Source organism: Denticeps clupeoides, chromosome 6 (assembly GCF_900700375.1).
Source record: "Denticeps clupeoides chromosome 6, fDenClu1.1, whole genome shotgun sequence".
NCBI classification, from domain to species: Eukaryota; Metazoa; Chordata; class Actinopteri; order Clupeiformes; family Denticipitidae; genus Denticeps; species Denticeps clupeoides.
Window position 1 is genome coordinate 19,088,241 of NC_041712.1, and position 20,161 is coordinate 19,108,401.

Genomic DNA, 20,161 nt, shown 5'->3' on the forward strand with positions numbered 1-20,161 from the left:
AGTCCATAATGAATGAATATTGAAGGGATGTTTAGCAATGGGGGTGTGTGTGTGTGTGTGTGTGTGTGTGTGTGTGTACCTTCACATCTGACACTTTCATGCGTGTTCCTTCCTTGCCCACAAAGATGTCATCAATGTCCACCAACAAGTAGCGGTCCAGTGCCAGTGACAGTCGTTTGCCTGTCAGGAAAGACACAGCGTCCACCAGCACCAGCTTGTGCAGCCAAAAGTTGAGGTTGTTGCCAAAGAGCACACGCTGGATACCGTCGTGGAGCCCTAAGTCCTGCACGACTGCCGCATGGAGTGCCCCGCCAGCCCCGGAATCAGTAGCCCGGCTCCGAGCCAGCAGCACAGGCTCGTAAGTGGAGTGGTTAGACTGGAAGACCGTCCAGTCATCACCAGGCAGGGGGCCACGCTCCACTTCGCGTGCCCGGGTGATTAACAAGAGTGGGGACTTGGGGTTGACGCTGCAGTCGCGCAGTCCTAGGTTGGAGTGCAAGAAGAGGGGGAAGCCCTTCAATTGGGCACTTTGAAGACTGTTCTCATTTGCCTGAAAAAACAGAGAGAGAGAGAGAGAGAGTGAACTTCTAAACTTGCTGGGTTATGAAACTCTCAACTGTTTGTCACTTGGCAAAGACAGTGGCGGTGTGGGGGAGTGAGGAGGACTCTGTTGCAGCTCCAGCTCTAATCTAACATACTTGATGGTTCTCAGGACCCAGATTAGCTCAATCAGGCCTATATGCAAGCACTGAACATAGAAATTCTCTTGAGCCAGTGAGAGAGAGAGAATCATATTCCTTATTTCATTGTGGCTCATCAGTATGCTGCGATGGATCTGCATGACCGTAAATCCGAACTGCTGCCTCTGAGTCAGAATCAATAGATGATAAACTGTTCTTTGAACACACACACACACACACACACACACACACACACACACACACACACACACACACACACACAGCAATGCATAAAACATTGTCAGCACTCAATACCAAGCTTATTCTGCATTTTGGGTTATGCACTGGCCTGCCAGCACAGGAGCTTCTCTATGCCTGTCTCTTCAATATTGTGGTTCACAGCTCATACTGGCATATTTGTGCAATAGCCTATGAAATTAGCTTTAAATACTGAATTTAAAAGGACACACTAAAAGGATTCAAAGGATGTGGGGGCAACAGTAACAACACTTTCAATAAGGAAAAAAAATGATATTTAATGGTTTGAACAACTTCATTATGGGCTACAAACAACATGATGTGAGCAGAATACTGGTTAATTAATTTCCTTTTCAATCATATCTCTGTGGTGGCACTCAGTCTGTAAGATCATCAACCAGTCATCCGCAGCTTTCAAGAGGTGTTACCCAGGGTTCTAACTTGGCCTCTCTGCCATATTTTCATTTTCCTAAAGGGTCTTTCTGAAAGCTAGAGAGTATCCAAATGAGGAACCAAGGTAAGACACCATTCTGGTTCTCACTTATGACATTTTTTTACTTTTTACCCACCATATTTTATGACTTTTACCCACTTGAGAACGATGGGCGTTCGCCTCTCTTTTTCTCATTCAATCTTCAGTAAGTTCACCTGCTACACTCATATATTCATATACCCTCATACACTCATATACCCTGTTCTTATTTATATATCATGTCTGTAGCTATTTGTTATAATTAAGCTGGCAGTTTGCTGATTGGTTCATAGTCTTGTAGAATTTTAGATTATTACCAAAAATGTAATTAAATAAAATTGTGCTGTAAACTGTAAAAATTACAAATGTTAACAGTGATGCAAGGTTTTAAACATTGAATTTTAAATGTTTTAAAACACCTCATTCTGGCGAACACTTCATCTCCAAGTCCTTCAGAGTTATATTTCCAGTTAGTGATGCTTATGCCTAAACCATTTAAACTCGAGCCATACCCCTGAACCAGTGACAATAACTGGCCCACCCGATGAAGCCGTTCCTAATATAGCCCTGAGCAATTATGCCTACATAGCCCTGAGCGTCGACTAGGACCTCAAGGGCTTATTCCAATTACACATCAACAACATGGATACAGGATTAAGCTGAAAGGCTAATGGGAGACCGAGAGCGGCTTAATGAGTTTATACTGGCGTGCTGGAGTGGCACCGATAGCCCTTTGTATATATGGGCTTCCCTGAGATGAAGTGTGGGTGTGACAGGTAATGGTCTGAGACTGAAGAGAAAATTAACAAAGGCACGTGGAATGTGGGCTAAGCAGATAAAATGTCTCTATAATGTCAGTCAGGACCTGAGGGGTGGGGCTACGGAACACTGCGGGCTAGTCCACAAGTTGATAGACTCTCAAGCAGAGACCAAAGAAACCACAGAGAAGGGGTCACTGGAGTGGCGGAAGAAAAGCAATCTGAATCATGTCCTAGCTCACAAAGGCATGCTGCTTCGTCATTTAACAGTTTCCGTAAAGTCAATACAAACATAACAAGCATTCGTTTTACACATGCAGTTCCAGACAATCACACACACAAACAAACCCTATCTACTCTAGATGAAACGGTCCAGCATGGTCTCATCAGCTTCTGACATTAAGAGATTACCGTGAGTCACACAGTGCGATTAAGAACATATCTGGAATGACCCCAAGCTACAAATGATGGCAGGAGGAGAGGCTTAGCAGGGGCTCTTCGGGCTGATTACGGCCTGATGGAGAGCATAGCTTGTGGGGTGGAGGGGGAGTACTCAGTGCATGGAAATAGGGAGGGTAGGAAGGGAAGCAGCATGATTAGACTGATTGCTCTTCCTTCTGAAGGGCCAGAGATCACACCGAAAAATGACTTAACACAATGAGATCAGAGGTTTCATACATATTCAACTTGTAACCTCATCATAGCCACAGCGCTTAGCATGAAAATGGTCTAATAGGAAATGTTGTTTTGATGTTCACTCACTCACCAATAGGGTTGTCAAAAATCAATTATCAGATATTAAATCGCTACTAAAATATAGTATAGATTTCAATACTTAAGACTTTTCGGTTTCGGTTTTGCATCTGCTGGTTCAAGAGGCATTGCAGCAGGCAGCACCTCCCCCAAAGCTTACATGAGTTTACACTTTAAACATGATTCTGCAGCCCCAAGCGTGCTAGAAAATGTAACAAGCAAGAGCACCGTATTTCATCATTTTAGTCTGGCTCAGGTCAGGTCAGGTCAGGTCGAGCTTGCACGGTAAATGATCAGTCAGCAAATATTATTATTATTTTTTATTATTATTATTTAAAAGGTTCCTGCGTTTTTACTCTCCCCGTAGTATCGAGTACCATGCTTCGTATTTCAGTTTCCACTGAACCACTGGCTCTACAGATCTTCCACTCACCTTGAAAAAGCCAATGATGCCGACGCCGTACTCCACACAGTATTTATCCAGCAGTTCCCTGTTCCAAGCGTCCAGATTAACGTACTTTAAGATGTTCTCATAGATGACCAGTGTAAACCGGCCCCGGTTTTTGTCCGTCAGGGTGGGCATATCACCCTTGCCGGGAGCGATTTCTGTTTGATACCGAAAGCGGGCAGACTCCAGAGTAGCCACAATCTCCTGGCCTAATTGTGAATAGAGACTCTCCACGAACACCAGTACAACCGGGTCAGTGCGCGACGTGTCTGAGGGCTTCGCAGTCCGAGGGGGCAGGACCCTGGAAGAGGATGAAGGGGTGGTGGCCCGGGGGTTGTCCCAGTCTGAGGTGTCCTCCTCCAAGCTTCCGGGCAGGACCCCGTCCCCCTGCCCCGCTGCTGGCTCCAGCTCCCGCTTCACCCCGTAGAGGAAGTAGGCAGAGATGACAACACTGACCACACAAAAGAGGAAGAGGAGGAGGAGGCTGGTCTGCAGCGTGAGCTGACGGTACAGCCGCCGCACCCGGCTGCACGCCAGCATCATCACCCGTCCGATTTTGTCTGACCAAAGTCCTCCTCAATTTCACGCACTTGCAGTCAAAAGCTCTCCCTGAGAAGAGAAGGACCAAAGAGGTGCTTGCACATCAGGCTCCTCCACGGTACAGAATGTCATGTCACCATTGCCGAGGGTGAGAGGATCGGTGTGGGCAGGGGACACCATCAGCAAGCCAAACCTTTCAGCTCCGTGCTAGAGTGATTTGCAGCTTCCTCGCCGAACTCCAAGTCCCCTGCCCACCCAACCCAAGCCTCCCCCTTTCCAGCTCTCTGCTCCCTAGTACCGCGGCCTCCGACGTGGGCCGGGTAGGGGGCGGAGGTGGAGGCTGGGTGGGGTGAGCTCCTGGAGGTCACAGAGGTCGTCTAGAAGAGCGGTCGTCAAGTTGTTCATAGCCAAATTATCAGAGAATTCTTCATGATGACCTGAGAACAGACAAAAAGAGAGAATGAAGTGTTAATTTGCAATAAAACAACACTTATGGATCACAGACTATAATCCCCAGAAGCAATCACTCTTAATGTGTAAAGCCTCTGCACATTTTTACTGCAAGCATTGTTTTTGTCCCTCTAGGGGTCCATTTTTCTCTGAATGCTTGATTCATCTAGATTTGATCTACAAATCATTTTCTTTCCATCAAATAGGAAGCACCAACAACTGATGGAAAACAGAAAATCCGCCCACACCAATGACACAACTCGAGTTGCTGGCGAGTGCTGCAAGTGGGTGCTGCCCGCCCTCCCTGGGGCTAACACACAGAAACCGAGGAAAGGAGAAAGAAACTGCAAGGTTGTGTTGAGAGCATGGTGTCTGAGCTCGCCTTTCAAACAGGATCTGGAGGAGCATTTACAAAAGGCAGGGCTGGTATTACAGGATAAAGGAGCTGCTTGGATTGATCGCAGGGGGGCAGGGACAGGGTTCTTGCCTCAGATTTTTTTTTTTTAAAGATCCTTTTAAGTTCAAAGGAACAAAGCCCTTTACGTTTCTTTGGTCAGTAGCAAAAATTTGGGATACATGTTAAAGTTGTGCCAGGTGGGAAATGGGGAGGGGACGGGGGTCTAAAATAACCTAAACCTGGCAGAAATGAGAGTGAAACCGCGCTGTGTGCCAAATCTCCCACTCAGAAATGGAAGTGTCCTTCACAGACAGGTCAGTAAACAGCAAGACGCTGCCGCAAGACCTGGAACCGAGGCGAAAAGCCGGCATGTCATGATCCTTGCCAAATTCCAGGACAACTCCCTTAATTCGACATCCCGACCATACCAGTTACCTTTGGTTGCCCTTTGCAGCTGACAGCGTCCCTGAAGCATGAAAGTCATGAAACCACACGACGGAAGCTGCGAACAATGCAAAGCCCAAACAAACCTGTACAACACAGGGGGGGTAGAGGCATCAAACACTCCTGCTATTCAGGCTGTGACAGCGGGGCAAACGGTACAAACAAAATCCGAGCAGACTCCAGCAGACTCTTGCTCTGTTAATGAGCATGCTCGGCTCTTTATCCTTTCGGGAAGGCAGTTTGCCGCTGACTGGGTGTATGCAGCACGGCTTCTTCTTTGCACTGCACACAGCATTCTGTGTTCTGGGAAGTTTGACAACAGGGAGGGAACAATGGCACAAAGGGTTGGCTGAGGACAAGATAAGAGCCATATGACGAGACTCTACATGTCTGTGGTTTTGGTAGGGGTGGCGGCCGCGGTGGTGTCGGGGTGGTGAAACATTCTCCAGCAGCATCACAAAAACTCTTAAAATGTATGGAGATATGTACAAAGAGGGTGGGTGGGGGGTGGGGGGTGGGGGCAATTACAAAGGAGTATGGCAGGGATAAGGGGGAGAAACAGACAAAGAAACAGAACAAAAGCGCATTTCTTTAAAAAAGATGGAGGGAAACAGGATGGAATAAAATAGACAGAGGAGGGCTGGCAGGCAGGTTTATCAGTTCAAAAGAGTGCCAGAGCATGTGAAAGGCAACCCTCTCCCCAACTCCCAGTCGCTCACCACACTCCCCTCCCCAAACACAGCTGTTGGCGCTGCAGTCTTTTTGCGTGATCCAATATCCCCATCAGGAATTTTCAGGCCTAGGGGCGGGTGGGGGGCTGAAGTCAGTTTATGAAGCAAAACAAAAGGCACAGAGAATTCCAGAAAGGGCAGACTTAATAATGACCGGCGCGAATCCCAGTGCTCGACACCGAACTGCCCCTCCACCACAGACACCCTCGCACCCTCAACCCACCACCCGGGGCCTAAGATCCAACCACAATACCTGTCACTTGTCTCCCATTGTGCCATGCAGAGCAATGTGAGAAGCGGCCACAATGCCGTAGTGGGCAGGATTACAGCGAGAAGGCACGGCCATTCAGCCAAAGTAACCGTGTCTTTAACTTGCCGAACGAAGGCTTTTCTGCCTTGCCGTTCCATTTCGACTCCCTCCATTCTGAGAGCAGCATGATCCAGATGACACCATGCATTTACTGTATGTATGGTTTCACTTAAGGGAGGCAGAGACTCACAAAAGACTGGGCAGGGAATACAAGGATTTAGCTTTTAAAACAGCTAAGATTTTTTTGTTTTCTGGAGTCAGAATCCCAAGTGATACACCAGTGAGTCAGAGTACATGTGGCAAATGGCAGACAAAATGGAATTTTTCTTCAGCGCTCAAACACATCGATCCTGTTTTTTTCCCCCTTGATCTCCCCCATAAGCGTTGATGAAAACAGAACGGTACAATCAGATTTGCAAAATTGTGTACTTTAATTCAGAGCCAAAACATAAAAAAAGATGCTGCCAGAAAGTGGCTATTGTCAGAGACGCAGCCTTCACAACTCGATTAAAGAAAGAAAGTAATCTTTGGGTGTTAGCAAGTATTAGTAAAAGTTTTCTTTTTTTGCTCTTATGGTTGGGCTTTCATGTAATTATAGGCCACAGCAGTGCTGGCAAAAAAACCTGCTGAGAAACAGAGATAAGAATGAGGATGGGGGAAGAAATGTTAAAACAGTGTATATATACTGGAGTGGGGAAAAAAAAATCGAGACATTTTAAAATGTCATGGTCCTTATTTTCTTCAGTCACCTAGCTAGACATATGTGAGAAACTGCATTTCTGTCATGGGGAGAGAAACAACACACACAAAAGCCATTTTCAGACACCAGGATTAGAGTCACAACACACCCAGCCCTCAGGGTGCAGCACACCTTCGACACCGTTTCCTGGAAACACCGCAAGATGGCAAACCGCGAATACGGCAAACCTCTTGAATGAAGTCTTATTTTTAATTTTTTTATTTACTTCGACAGACACGTTGATGGAAAACAGGCGGGAGCTAATCAATGGATAATGAGCCATCTTTATAATGGATAAAGCCATTATGTAAACAGATGCACCCTGGGTACTCAAGCAGAGAGTGTTTGTCTAATATAAGACAAATTCATTCTTCTGATCTATTCCCAGTGGTAAGAGTGAGGCCTAATGGCAAAAGCCGGGGAGGGGACTGAAACAACAAAGGAATTGTTTGCCCATTGCCCCTGGAAGTGACAGCGATGAATGGCAACATGAAGATCACAGAGAACAATGGGGACTCGGCCAATCAGAAAGGGTTTCTCTTCGTGTTGTAACAGGAGGAGGTATGAACGTGACAAATCCGTAAGCAGGGTAGCAGGGTGAATGATCGCCCCAGTAATTAGGGGGAGGAAAAGGTTCAAAGATTGAAATTCATTGTGTGCTTTTTATCCTTTCACGGACATAATTTCCTTTCTACTTTCCCAGCCTGCCTTAATTTTGCCATCTTGTTTTCTTTTCATTTGATTAAATGGTGAGGGTGAGTAGAGATGAAGGCTGCTGGAGGGAGGAAAAGAAACTTCAAGACCGGCTCCGCAGGGATGCGCCGTTTGAGGAACAGTGGTAATTATCAGCAGGACCTGCAGTGGGACACCAGTGCTGGGCGAGACACTCTGCTCCGCTGAACCCATTTCTCCCAAGGCTGGAGCAGGGAGGCAGTCAGTCTGTCAGTCACAGAGCGCCGACCCTCTCTGCCAGCCGCCCTCACAATGACGGACATTGTTGGGGCCGCATGGCGGTGGCATGGGAGGCATGGGAGCGCAGCAGACTGAGACTAATGCAGGTTCTCATGAAGCTGCGTTTGGCTTGGGCTCTGTGACAAAAACCTCGGTGAGCATCCGTCCTGGCCAGGCCCAGAGGAGGGGGGAGGGTTTGTCATTAAGCTACCTGTCAATCAATGGAGAGAGGTGTAGACTGGAGCAATTATAGCAAGGTGGTGTGGGACAGAAACATGCCAGGTGTGGATGCACATGTATTCATCAGAGACAAGGTCACTTTTATTCCTGAAATAATAAAAGACAAAGTATTTCATTGGTGTAACTGACTATTGTTTTCTTCATGGTTGAACAATCTCAATTTTAATAAATTATGGTTAGGCACAAGTCTGATCTTGATTTGTTTCACTTGTGAAAATTTGGCTGTCCATCACTGCGTGGAAGGTTTTCAGGTACAAGTACTAAGTCTAGAAAATAGCTTTTAAAAAAAAAAAAAAAAAAAAAAAAAAAAAGACTTACTTGCTACTATTTAAAGCTTGTAAGATTTGTCTAAGATTAAACACATTTTTTTACATTTCTGCCAGTGAACTTGAACAAACAGAAATTTCCAATAAAGTCCTTCATGCACTCCATCCTTCACCACTGCAAAAGTCACAACGGGGTGTAATGTCTGCCTACCATGTCACACGCATTTCTAAAATATCCCCAGGGCTGAGCACGCACACACACAGGTTAAGTTCAAGAGTAACCCAATCCACCAGGAGAGAGCCAAGATTGGTTACAAAGTCACACAAGAATCCACACACAGGAGCCAGAAAGAAAGAGTCGTCACCCTGTGCCTGCGATCCCCTCAGTGTCACACTTGTATTATTTAGATGGCACCGAGGGCCAGGAGCAGCATCTATTATTGGGGGAAAACAGACATAGGCGGCTGTAAATTTCGCACTTAGCGGACCACCTCGTAAACGTTCCATCATCCGCCACGCTAACAGCGGGATGCCTGGACCATGCGAGGCTCATAAAAAAAAAAAAAAAAAAAAAACGTTTGTTTGATACGCATCTAAATGGGGGACAACATGCTGACTGAGTGCTACAGAGCTTTCGAAGGTGTATTTTTAATGAGAAACTCTGTGGAGAATGTGGGACACCAAAAACAGCTTGGGGAGCGAGATGTTGGGTTTTTTTTATAAGTCAAAAGACAACAAATGCAGGGGGGGGGGGGGGTAATCTGCACCACTGGGCATGTAGCTATGACTGTCAAACACTGGCGGCTTTCTCTGCCATTTAGTATTTTAGATTGGTCGCCTTTCTAAAAGTGGTGCGCTCCCCCCCCGCTGTTCATGCCACAACGTATGTTAAATTTCCCTCGACCCCCTCTTAGGCACATAGACAAATGGCACACCAAATGAGGCCACATTATGCCTAAGGATTCAAAATGAATGTGAAGCCATAAAACTTTGGTTTCCATTTCATTTTCATCCGAAGCTCCTCATTCTGCACCAGATCCTCAGGCCATTAGCCGGGTCAATAGCTCACTCGTCCCGGTTGCCATTAACACTGCTTAGCAACAGCATGGCAGCTCTTCTCTCAACCGCCGATGCTTATCTTAAGCTTTAGAGTCGTACGGTCAGAGGCGGGTGAAAAAAGCGGAAGAAATAATAAACAGTAATAATTTTTAGTATCTTGTCAGGTTCACGGTGGGCAATCTAAACTACTGGGACAGCAGCCGGGCAAAAGCCCAGGGGAGATACATGGTGATCCAACCAAACGGCATTAGATTCCCGATAGGCCGAGACGGTGCACAATCTGGGAGAAGGTCAGGCAAGTGTAATCCTTATTCCATAATCCCGTTTTATCGGGACTGGACCAAATGCCCAATTGAGTGGCAGATAAATATATACACAAGCACAGAATGAGCATTTAAGGTTGGATACATACTGAATTCTTAAATAGGGTTTATTTTGCATAATGTATATTGATAAATGGTCAACAGTATGGGTGAAACAATACTCCAAATCTACGGATCAATTCAAACCTTGATTCTTGAGGCACGGTTCAGATTAAAAATCACAGGTTTTCTGTTGTGTGACGCAAGAACCAATTCAGTAGAAAGAGATTTTGGTCTCAGCTTGCATAAACTTAACTGTCTTAGTTAAACTCATAACCATGTTATATACAACTTCACTACAGGATAGAGAGATTCTATAACTGGCTGCCCAAGACATCTTAGAAATTCTTAAGAGGTCCTATCTTTCATTAGATAATCATTCAAATTCCTTTTTATTTGTCGGTTTGATACTATTGTGACGAGCAATATACTGACATGGAAGAATCTCAATAATCTGCACAACCCTAAAAAGTCCAATGAATGAGAAACTTTTTCACTGCAGTCATTCCTGGGAAAATGGTATGGGAAGCCAACGTTACACAAGTGTGGAGGGTGAGGTGTGGGAATAACAGCCGTCCAGCCACTAATAACATTACAGCTGAACTGTAACAGGAAGCAAGCGCCGTCTCCATAAAGCACTTTTTTACTTTAAGGGACCTCTTTGCAAAATATTTACTAGTTTACTCATCGGCTACCAGTCAATCTTGACCGACTGGCCAGTGACTGTTACTACAAATCATATTAATGGCCCCTGCTGCTGGACACGTCCATTTTTCACTGTATGAAGGACACGGGCCGTCCAAAGGAGCTCTCAGAAGAACAAAATAAAACAATAAAAAAAGAACAGGGTGGCTCAGCAGCCAGTCCGCTCCACTTGCAAGAGTTTTTACAACACACACACACACGGCACTCAGAGTTCTGTCACTGCCAATAAGCGCCAGCGCTGCCCGGTCTGTTCAAGCAGTCTGCTCAGTCTGCCAGGCCCAGAGAAAAGGGCTGATTTGGCGTCCGCAGTCCCCCTTCCACCCCCACACACAATATGGACAATGTGGACAGGGCCTGAATGATGCAGCAGCCTGTGTGCTGTTTATCTACTGGCCGGCCTCACCAGCGTGTTAATCTCCTGTCGCTGCGGGACCACGCTCACTCAGGGGGGCTGAGCTGCCCCCACAAGTCTCCTCCAGACCCGCGGCTGGGTCTGGGGCAGCAAGGGGGATTAGGGACAGACTGGAGGCATCCTGTTTGTCTCCTGAAATTATGGGAGAGTGAATGCCGGTACTGTCAGAGAAGGGGGGGGGGAGAAGCACTGAGGAAAAAGAAAAGTGGTGTAAACAAATGACCTCTTGTCTGAAGAGACAGATCATTTCCCCACCAAAACCACAGATATGAGAGAAAGAAGGAAGGAGAAGACAGAAGGAGCGCCTACATTAGCTGGCTGTCGGCCCCGATCCCTCAGCATTACAACTTCGGGGACGTCCCAAAGTGTCTGACAATCAAGATATGGGGCCTAATGAGCAATCATAAGCTTCACGGTGCATCAGTCTACAGGCCTCGAGAAATCAGTCACTCCACCCACCCTCAAACCCTGAGCATCATCCCACCCATCTCCAATCAAAAGCAGTCTATACATGGTGTATCTGACAAAAGGAGAAAAAAATAATCAATGGACCCCTACAAGGCAGAGTGCCACCAACTGCAAAGTCTTAAACCACGCCTGGGAGAGTGGAATGGAATATATTCGAATAGAAGCGCAGTTGTGGAACGTATATATACGTTCCAGAATATATGGGGTGAGGACATTGCTAAATAAGTAAATTTAATTATTTATTTGCCAGGATCTTTTCATTACTTCAGTTTACATAAATGACATGCTTGAGGCCAAGTTCGCCTCTGGTAGGAGATTCCCCTGGGGCTGACACGCTCACTCTGCTGAATGGAATCATTTAACCTCAATGAGCTTTTCTCAAAGAATTTAAGTGACTGAGGAAAATGCAAAGCACGCTACATCAGTGGGGCTGAACAATCTGGTTCAAAAATGAGTATACTGATATGAAATATATTGTATGTATGTGTATGCTAGGGCTGCACAATTTGGGGAAAAAGACATATTGCAATTATTGAGATCAATATTGCGATATGCGATATGATAAATGATACTTGCTTGTATATCAATGAAAAGTCGCATACAAATTACTAATAGTGAAATGTTTAATTTCGAAGAGAAACATACAAACTACTTATAACAACTTGAAATGCCCAGTGCTTTCAAAATACAATTTTCTACTAAATTAAATAATCACAAAAAACTTTACATTACTGTCGAACGACAAACCCTGGTATGGCTAAACAACTGTTTAGATTATATTTGTCCATTATAAAATCCTGTATTATAGTTCTTATGTTTAACCAAAACATTGTTTGGAGGCTGGCTTGAACACAGGGATGCATAGATTCGCTAGCTTAGCCTATCTTAGCTAAGGTTAAGACTAATAAAATGGGATTTTATAATGGCCAAATATATTCAAAACAATTTTCCAGCCTTACCTATGAAATGTAATCCCCCGGGATCTGGTTTGGAGCATACAGCGGTTTGTACAGCCTCAAGCAGCACAAGAGTGAGGCATTTTTATGCTCTCCATAGACATGTATATGCGTCACTACACAGCAGAGCCTATTGCAATATGGCGGCAGCGTTGACGTACAATGCAGCTCGTCATGCGCCGTCTACCCATATGTCTCTGAATCGAAAGTCATGTGACCAAACACGTCATATCCGACTGAAGTGAGACTTCAGTCAGTTCGAAAACTTTGAGAGAATGGATTGGATATGTTGCCGATCCAATCCATGTACTAATCATTTTATATCGCATCTTTTTGCTTTCATGTAATCGCACAGACTGACATCACAATTACGATTAGATTAATCGTGCAGCACTAGTGTATGCATATCATTTTTGTCTACAAATGGACAAAAATGTTCAAAAACCATGCAATTATTTTGGTAATAAATTTGGCAAAACCTCAAGTTAACTTCTTTCATGTTGTAATAATGGGGTGTTTGTCGAATTCTGAGGAACATTTTAATTTAGTCCACTTTGGAATAAGGTTGTAACGTGACAAAATGTGGAATAAAAGTGATGCACTGTTAGTATTTTCCAGATGCACTCTGTGTGTGTGTGTGTGTGTGTGTGTGTGTGTATATGCCATTTAATCACAAACATATATAGATTGAGCAAGTTACTTTAACAACTTGTTTTACCTGAATCTGGTTATTGTCCCACACTTGTTTGTCGCATGATGTTGCGGAATTCTTTAACTGCTACTTTCTGGTCCTCACTCCCTATCGCATCATTGTGAGTTTGCTCTTAATAAAGCACACAGTGTAATAAAGGGTGATGGTTAGTACACTGCTTTTGCGCATTCAACAAAGAGTACAACAAACAAATAAACACTGTTGTCGGCCAGGGTGATAAAGTGCCTTCGGGAACCATCCCGGCAGTTGGAGGGACACATGAGTCACGCCGCACAAGATAATTGGCAGCAGCGTGCATCCACTAGCGGAAAAAGAACAAGGGCAGCCATTACGAGCCTCGCCCAGATGCTCGAGAGCACCTTCGTCCCTCTCCTCTTAATTAGGCTGTGCGACACAGCGAGAGCCTCGGCTATTTATAGCAGATTTAACTACTGAAGGCTCCCCAAAGAAGTGGACTGGTGAGGGAGAAAAGGAGAAAGGAAATGTCACCTTTATTTTAGAGGACGCGGGCATTGTGGTGCACTCCAGAAACTGAAAGTACCAGACAAGGTTCCGCACTTGATATTTTATAATCTGCATTTGAAAGGTTTACCCAACTCCCGTCCTATCCTGTGCATGGTAGCACATTTATCTCATCTACAGTGATAGTGAATACAATTATTTTTTTTTTATTATTACAATACAGCACTTGTCTTGCTTTTCACAACACCCCAAATACAGATGTTAACGCCAGTCAGCTCTGGGCCGAGTGAATAACAGAATTATCCAGGCTATGTCCATCCATTCTCCAGCTTCCATCTGGCCAGTCCTGAGACGTGCCAAAAACACACACACAGTGTCATAAAGAGGGATTTAAAATGCTGCCTAATCCGACCCTGCTCTATCAGTGTGTATTGATCCAGACCAGCTGCACAAATAGCTTAAACATCGTTTTTTACTGTTGCGGGGACGTGAAAGAAAGCCCCGATGAGCTATAGGTTTTATTACCACTGATTAGATTAGGTGTAATGCGATTGGGGTGTAACTGGATTGCTTACTACATAAAGACCAGGGCTGCTGACTGGTGCCGGACAGGACCATAACAAGATGTGTGCATAAAGCCCTATTAAAAGCTGGACAACAGCGTCCTACTGGTGTCCATTATCTCACTGCTCCATAACTGCTCTATGCCCAATATCAGATGAACTACGAGCATTTCAGTTCTCACTGTGCACCGTATGGCCAAGGTTCCTCAAGGCCGAGGTCAGGCTGATTGACCCAGTGAAAGAACATGAACTGTGGGAATATGGAAAAAACCCTCCCTCTTTTTCTCTCAGAAACACAACAAAACAAAGATGAGTGTGTCCATTTCTCTGGGGTCTGGAGACAGATAATCATATCAGTGCACAGTGAAATTATGTGGTATGTGCCAATGATGAGTAAAGTCTCTTACTAAAGAGGAAAACAGCCCTTGGCTCCTGAATCTTTTTTGTCATAGTCTATATATACCCTGCGGTCGTGCGAAATGAGACATGGATTTTCTTTCTTCCCCCGCCTCGGCCGAAAAAAGGAAAAGAGAATCGGGAAATAAGGTACGAGGGAGTACAGGGGAGGACAAATGGCTGTATTATTCCCCCCCCCCCCCTTCCTTCCCCCCACCCGTAGCAAAAGGTAAAAGGAAGCCAGGCGCGATGCATCACCCTGACACCGGCAGAGGGTGGCGGGGACGTATGGGGGAGGGGAAGTTTACTCTATCGGATTTTAAAGGAAACAAACAGGATTGGCTGTCGCAGAGATTTATCGCTACCACCGCCAATTAAGCGGGGAAGAACAGTTACAGTCATTGATCTTTTGTGGGTCGGACCTCATGTTACGGCTTAATTGACACTCATGTGGTCGCTAGCACATGGCATCTGGAGAACCTAATGACAGCAGCATCGGCGTGCGGATGGGAGATAGCGATGACACATGACTTGTGTTTCTGCCGGTCTGTTGACTGACTCTCACTGCACGTTATCAGAGAGACCGCTTCCCTGCTCTGATGAAATCAGATTGTTTCTCCAAATACTATTTACTTATATACTTTTTTTACACAATCGAGTACAGGAAAATATATGGTGAAATATGATATGAAACTCTTCTAGAGCTAGTCATATGATCTCAAAAGCATGTTTCAATACATGCTTCAAAAATGTCAACACTTCTCAACATTTTAGAATGTTGTTTTAAAGGTACTCTTAAAATTGTTGTAAGGTTATCCACTCATCTGTAATTCAACATTAAACTATTTGTTAAATGACACTATTCAATTATACAATGACAGGTGACTTAACATCTATTAACAACATTCTACTCAGACATCTGCAAATCTGCAATTTCCATGCATTTTGTTTGGTTTAATCCACTCTTTTTCCATGCTACAAGTCCCTTCACCACAGGCCGTACTCGGATGGACAGCAAGGATGTTCAGGCTATTCAGCAGCAAATATAGCTGTGTAGCAGTGAATAAAACCCGCCACAGCGACCTGGGGGGCCGAAAGTCCACACTTCCTGCCCGAGTGCCCTTGTGGACACCTGAGGCTATGTTCATACAGCTCACTCTGAGCACCGGCCTTATCGCCTTTAAAAAGGAAGCACTTATCATTGCTACCAAGCAAATCTCGCACAGTTCAGCTGTGTAGACCAGGCAGGAAAGTTGCTTTTTTGTGTCTCCCATCCATTCAACAGCCCACAGGGTGGCTTCAAAAATGTTGCTGAAAGGTATAAAAACACCAAAGACATGGCCTGAAGGAAAAAAGAATGTGTGAGGTTGCACCGGCTGCACAAAACGTTTCACGTCCCAACCAATCAACACAGTCCGGTCACTCTCCGGCCGCTGCAAGTGTGAATCAACTCCCACAGTCCTCGGCGTCTGCTGCCTGTGTGATGACCTCGTACTCCGGAGACACACTACCCACTTAACTTCCCTGGCACCTGTTATATCCTATGTCCTGTTCCTCAAGCCAAGACTGCCTGTGTGGGCCAGCTGGTTCAACAGACTGGTACAGTGTGTACCATGCCAGTCCAAAAATCCTCAAGGGAGAGCTGGGAGAGAGGAAAAAATAAAACTTGTTCTCTGGTATGCACACATGTAATCAGCAAAAATTTACATGAATAATGATATTAAAAACTAAAATTGAGGCATTATAGACACATAAAGAAATTATTTAATTCTGACACCAGAAGATTAACAATATAACAAACCCTAAATCCTCATTCTGATTTATGATTTAATTCCTCTTAATGAATGTCACATGTTAGCCAATAAAATACCAAAACTCATGATAATGATGATGCTCATCATTCCTAGAGTGAACACCCCCCTGCACTACATCTCACACAGCACCATAAAAATATCTTTCCAAAATTCTGCTCTCACCTTCAACACCCACTCCACACATACAACCAAGTGATCATTAACTGCTTATAGCAATGGCAGAAAAAATGTTCAAAAAAGACCAGGCTGTTTATTGTTATGAGGAGAGACTAAACGGACCCAGGTCCGAACAGAAAAACAAAAAAAAACTATAAATGTATAGATTTAAGGCAATGTGCTCTGACAGTCCAGATAGGTTCCAATCCCACTGCCGAGTGTGCATGAAAAACCCACTCTGTAACACCCTGTCGAAACAGCATCAATTCCTTCTGCATGCAGCTACAATACAGTCCATGGTGTGGGTGTGGAAAGGGTTTTTTTTTTTTTTTAAATCTATATTTTACACATGCATGATAGCTCTTGCTACACACCCCACTAACAATTGAATAGCACATTTATTTGAAATGGCAGATAACAAAGACAAAAAAGGAACAAAGATCCATACCGGAGTAGTCTTAATTTTTCCTTTTATTTAAAAAAAAAAAAAAGAAGAAGAAAAGAAGAACATTGTGTGCTTGTGTATGCTGTGGCAGCCTCTTCACCAGACTTAATCAAGTCCAAGCAAGTGTGAGAGAAAGATTCGGCCAATTAAATCACATTAAAAGGCTGCAATAAGCACTGGTTTCCAACAGCAACCATGATGCCACCCTTATCGACAAGCCTCCAGCACACCCACCACTCACAAGTGCTCAGTCTCCCTATAGGAACCAGACTTTCAGAAGAAGTGAGATATTTTCTTCTTCTAATTCCTTTATTTATACAAGGGCTGCGATGCCGAGTGAATCCCACACATCCCTGAAATCACACAGAGGAAAAGGAAATCAAGAGTGTGGTTTCCAGGTGAGCTGCCGCTTCTGAAATGTACTTATTCAGCAGCCACGCTCCCCTTTGGGGTTGAGGGGGTTGTGGTTCCCGCAGAATAGTCAGCGATGTTCTTTAAACTCTGGGGATGCCGTCCACCAGGGGAACACATCGCAAGGCAGACTGAAGCAGCTCCAACCGGTTCTCCCAAACAGCCAATAAAATCAAAGCACTCAACATGCATTACACTTAAACACTTATGAAAATATTGTTGTGCTTCTTTATCTTCTATTCATAGTATTCATTTGTATTTGAATGTCATTTACATTTATGTGACAAAGTTAAGTCTGTATGTATCCATCCACGCATCAGTCCATTCATGGCCAGAACGCAATGAAATATTGTCCACAAATAACAATTCAAACAGACTGCAGTCTACAATAAAGATGTGTATAACTAAAGAACAATTTACTATTTAAAATACAGGAAAAAAGGCTGGATTTTCTAAAACATTTTTAAATGTTCCTGGACATTCTCTTCCACAGAAATATTTAGGTTCACCCTAACATCTAGCCATCTGTTATGAGACCCTACAGCCTGGACAGTCTTGAGCTAATCCGCAGATATTCAATATTAACAGTAAGTGACTCAAGGGCTCATCCAGCCAACAGAACATATGACTGATTTATTCAACTCAGTTGCACTCTTTAAATTATCCAAATGGGGACTTACACAAATAAAAAGTAATATGGGCATTAGTCAGTGGAAATACTTTTGTTCCCCATGAGAAAGACGTACAATTGCGTTCAAATCCTCACAGTGCAGAGAGGGTTAAGCAGGCTTTTTGGTAAATTACATCTATGTAGTAAACCCCATAAGATAAGCCATGCATTTGAGAAGTTGGCGCAACATCACCACTTATCAATCTGATCGCAGTGGGGTATCGAGTTCACCCGCCTGGGGGTCTTTGGAGGTCGAGGTTTTGAGCGTGGAGGGGAGCCAGGGCTCATGAGAGTAATGGCTGCTGCAGAGGCCAGGCTGATCTCAGAAGTTATGTCCTCAAATCCGGCCAGGCCGTTCTGTGAATCATACACTTTTACCAACCTTCAAGATTCTTTTCATCAAATGGCTATCAGTGAAATCAAAACTACTGGATAAACAGTATACTATAAATATAGTGGTGATAGGAATAAATAGTGACCTCCCAATATGAAAACAAAAATTGTCTGCAAATCACCAATATTTTATAAATGTACTTTTTTTTGCTTAAATTAAATAAATAAAGAATTCTGATCTTTGCATTAAATATTCTAAATATTTATATTTTATATACCAGGTAAAAAGTACTGAAATCAATTTTCCTTGCCAAAATGCAAAAAAAAAGTAAAATAATTTGATGTTTAATGGATATATAACCGCATATTATTTCAATACCCCCCCCAACCATAGTACAAAATTGATCAAGTATTAGGCAATTCCATTTATTCTATACTGCATTAAACCTGAATCCTAAAGATCCTGATCTGATGACGGAGCGGAATGATGAAGATGTGCTTAGCTGCTCATCCACCACCTTTCAGCAGGCCCAGAATATAGACAGCTATTAAGAAGAGAGAACGCGCTGCTCAGCAAATCAGATAATGTAGTTGCACAGTGACTGCAGGAGATTGTGAGGGGAGAAATATTTCCACTTCCACGCCCAAGCCTTTACTCAAGTGACCTTAACAGATTATGAATTATCTGATATTCCAAAGAAAATATCCATGTACATACCGACAACGAAGTGACAATGAGATGAAGACAGCAAGTGGGCCAAGCCTATACAGGCCAATTGATAGGATCTAAATGTAAATAAGGGAAAGGGGAATTTTAAATAGGAACCTAAAGCAGTCAATTAAGGAGCAGCTAAGTGGGACAAAATAATGCATTCTCAGACCAATGAAATCAATTAAGAGGGAAGGTAGACCACTGTCTGCACATATCCTGTTTCACACACACACACACACACACACACACACACACACACACACACACAATTCTTCACAGACACAGGTGCTGCAGCGCATACCTGCTGAACAAGTAGGGCAGCCGAGACCGAATCAATCAATCAGCGCAAACAAGGGAGGAAAGAGACGTCATCAGTGCAGTGGCAGCCGAGTAGGGGGTAGAGGGCATGGATGTGCATGCCAGCCACAGCAGCTCCACACGGAGGGCCCATCTGCCAGCTGCAGTTATGAGGGCAGGGATCTCTAAAATACTGATGGATAAAGAAAGCCACTGTGAGCGTTTGTTTTCCCCTCCGATGAGCGTCTCACACAGGGCCACTCGCCAAGTGTCACCGGGCTCTCCGTCAGACAGTCATATCTGTGCAGAAAGCCTATTAAGTTTCGTTTAAGTAATTGCCTGTCAGGCATGGTGTGGCTGCAGTTTGCAGTCTTTGGAAATGGGACATCTGAGATGCCTGTTGTCAGCAGCACTTTTCTCATTTTTTAACACATGGCCCCTGTTTCAAAAGGTTTTACTTATATATGCCACTTCCATTTTTTTGCAGTGCACTGATTGGAAGATAAAAAGGCCCTGCCCTCCTCTCTTCCTGATTAAATAAGAAAAAAAAAGTGCCATAACACATGGCATCACCTACATCACATGGCCTTAGACACTGTAGGCTTTGCTGCTAGAAGGGCTCAGTAATTGAGTTAAACCATCAGCACAATCCACATCATATTGCATGCAGATTGCATGCATATGCCAGATTTCAGAATAATATGAACCTATTTCACCAGAAATACTGGCAGTGCAACAAGTTGACCATTTCATTTCAGAAAAAGATTTGGCAGATGGCTCAAGAGAAAGCC

General features: G+C 44.2%; 1 protein-coding gene across 2 annotated transcripts in view; it reads right to left on the reverse strand.

The window, feature by feature from the left end:
- Window positions 1–20,161, reverse strand: part of ndst1b (N-deacetylase/N-sulfotransferase (heparan glucosaminyl) 1b) — a 58,322-nt gene that overhangs the window by 16,124 nt on the left and 22,037 nt on the right. For both annotated transcript variants that reach the window (XM_028983969.1, XM_028983970.1), the window contains exons 3-4: window positions 3,355–4,346; window positions 80–550 (exon numbers count right to left, since the gene is read on the reverse strand). In XM_028983969.1, the coding sequence (XP_028839802.1) occupies window positions 80–550; window positions 3,355–3,912 (1,029 nt within the window). In that variant the 5' untranslated portion in view covers window positions 3,913–4,346. The remainder of the gene's footprint in view (window positions 1–79; window positions 551–3,354; window positions 4,347–20,161) is intronic.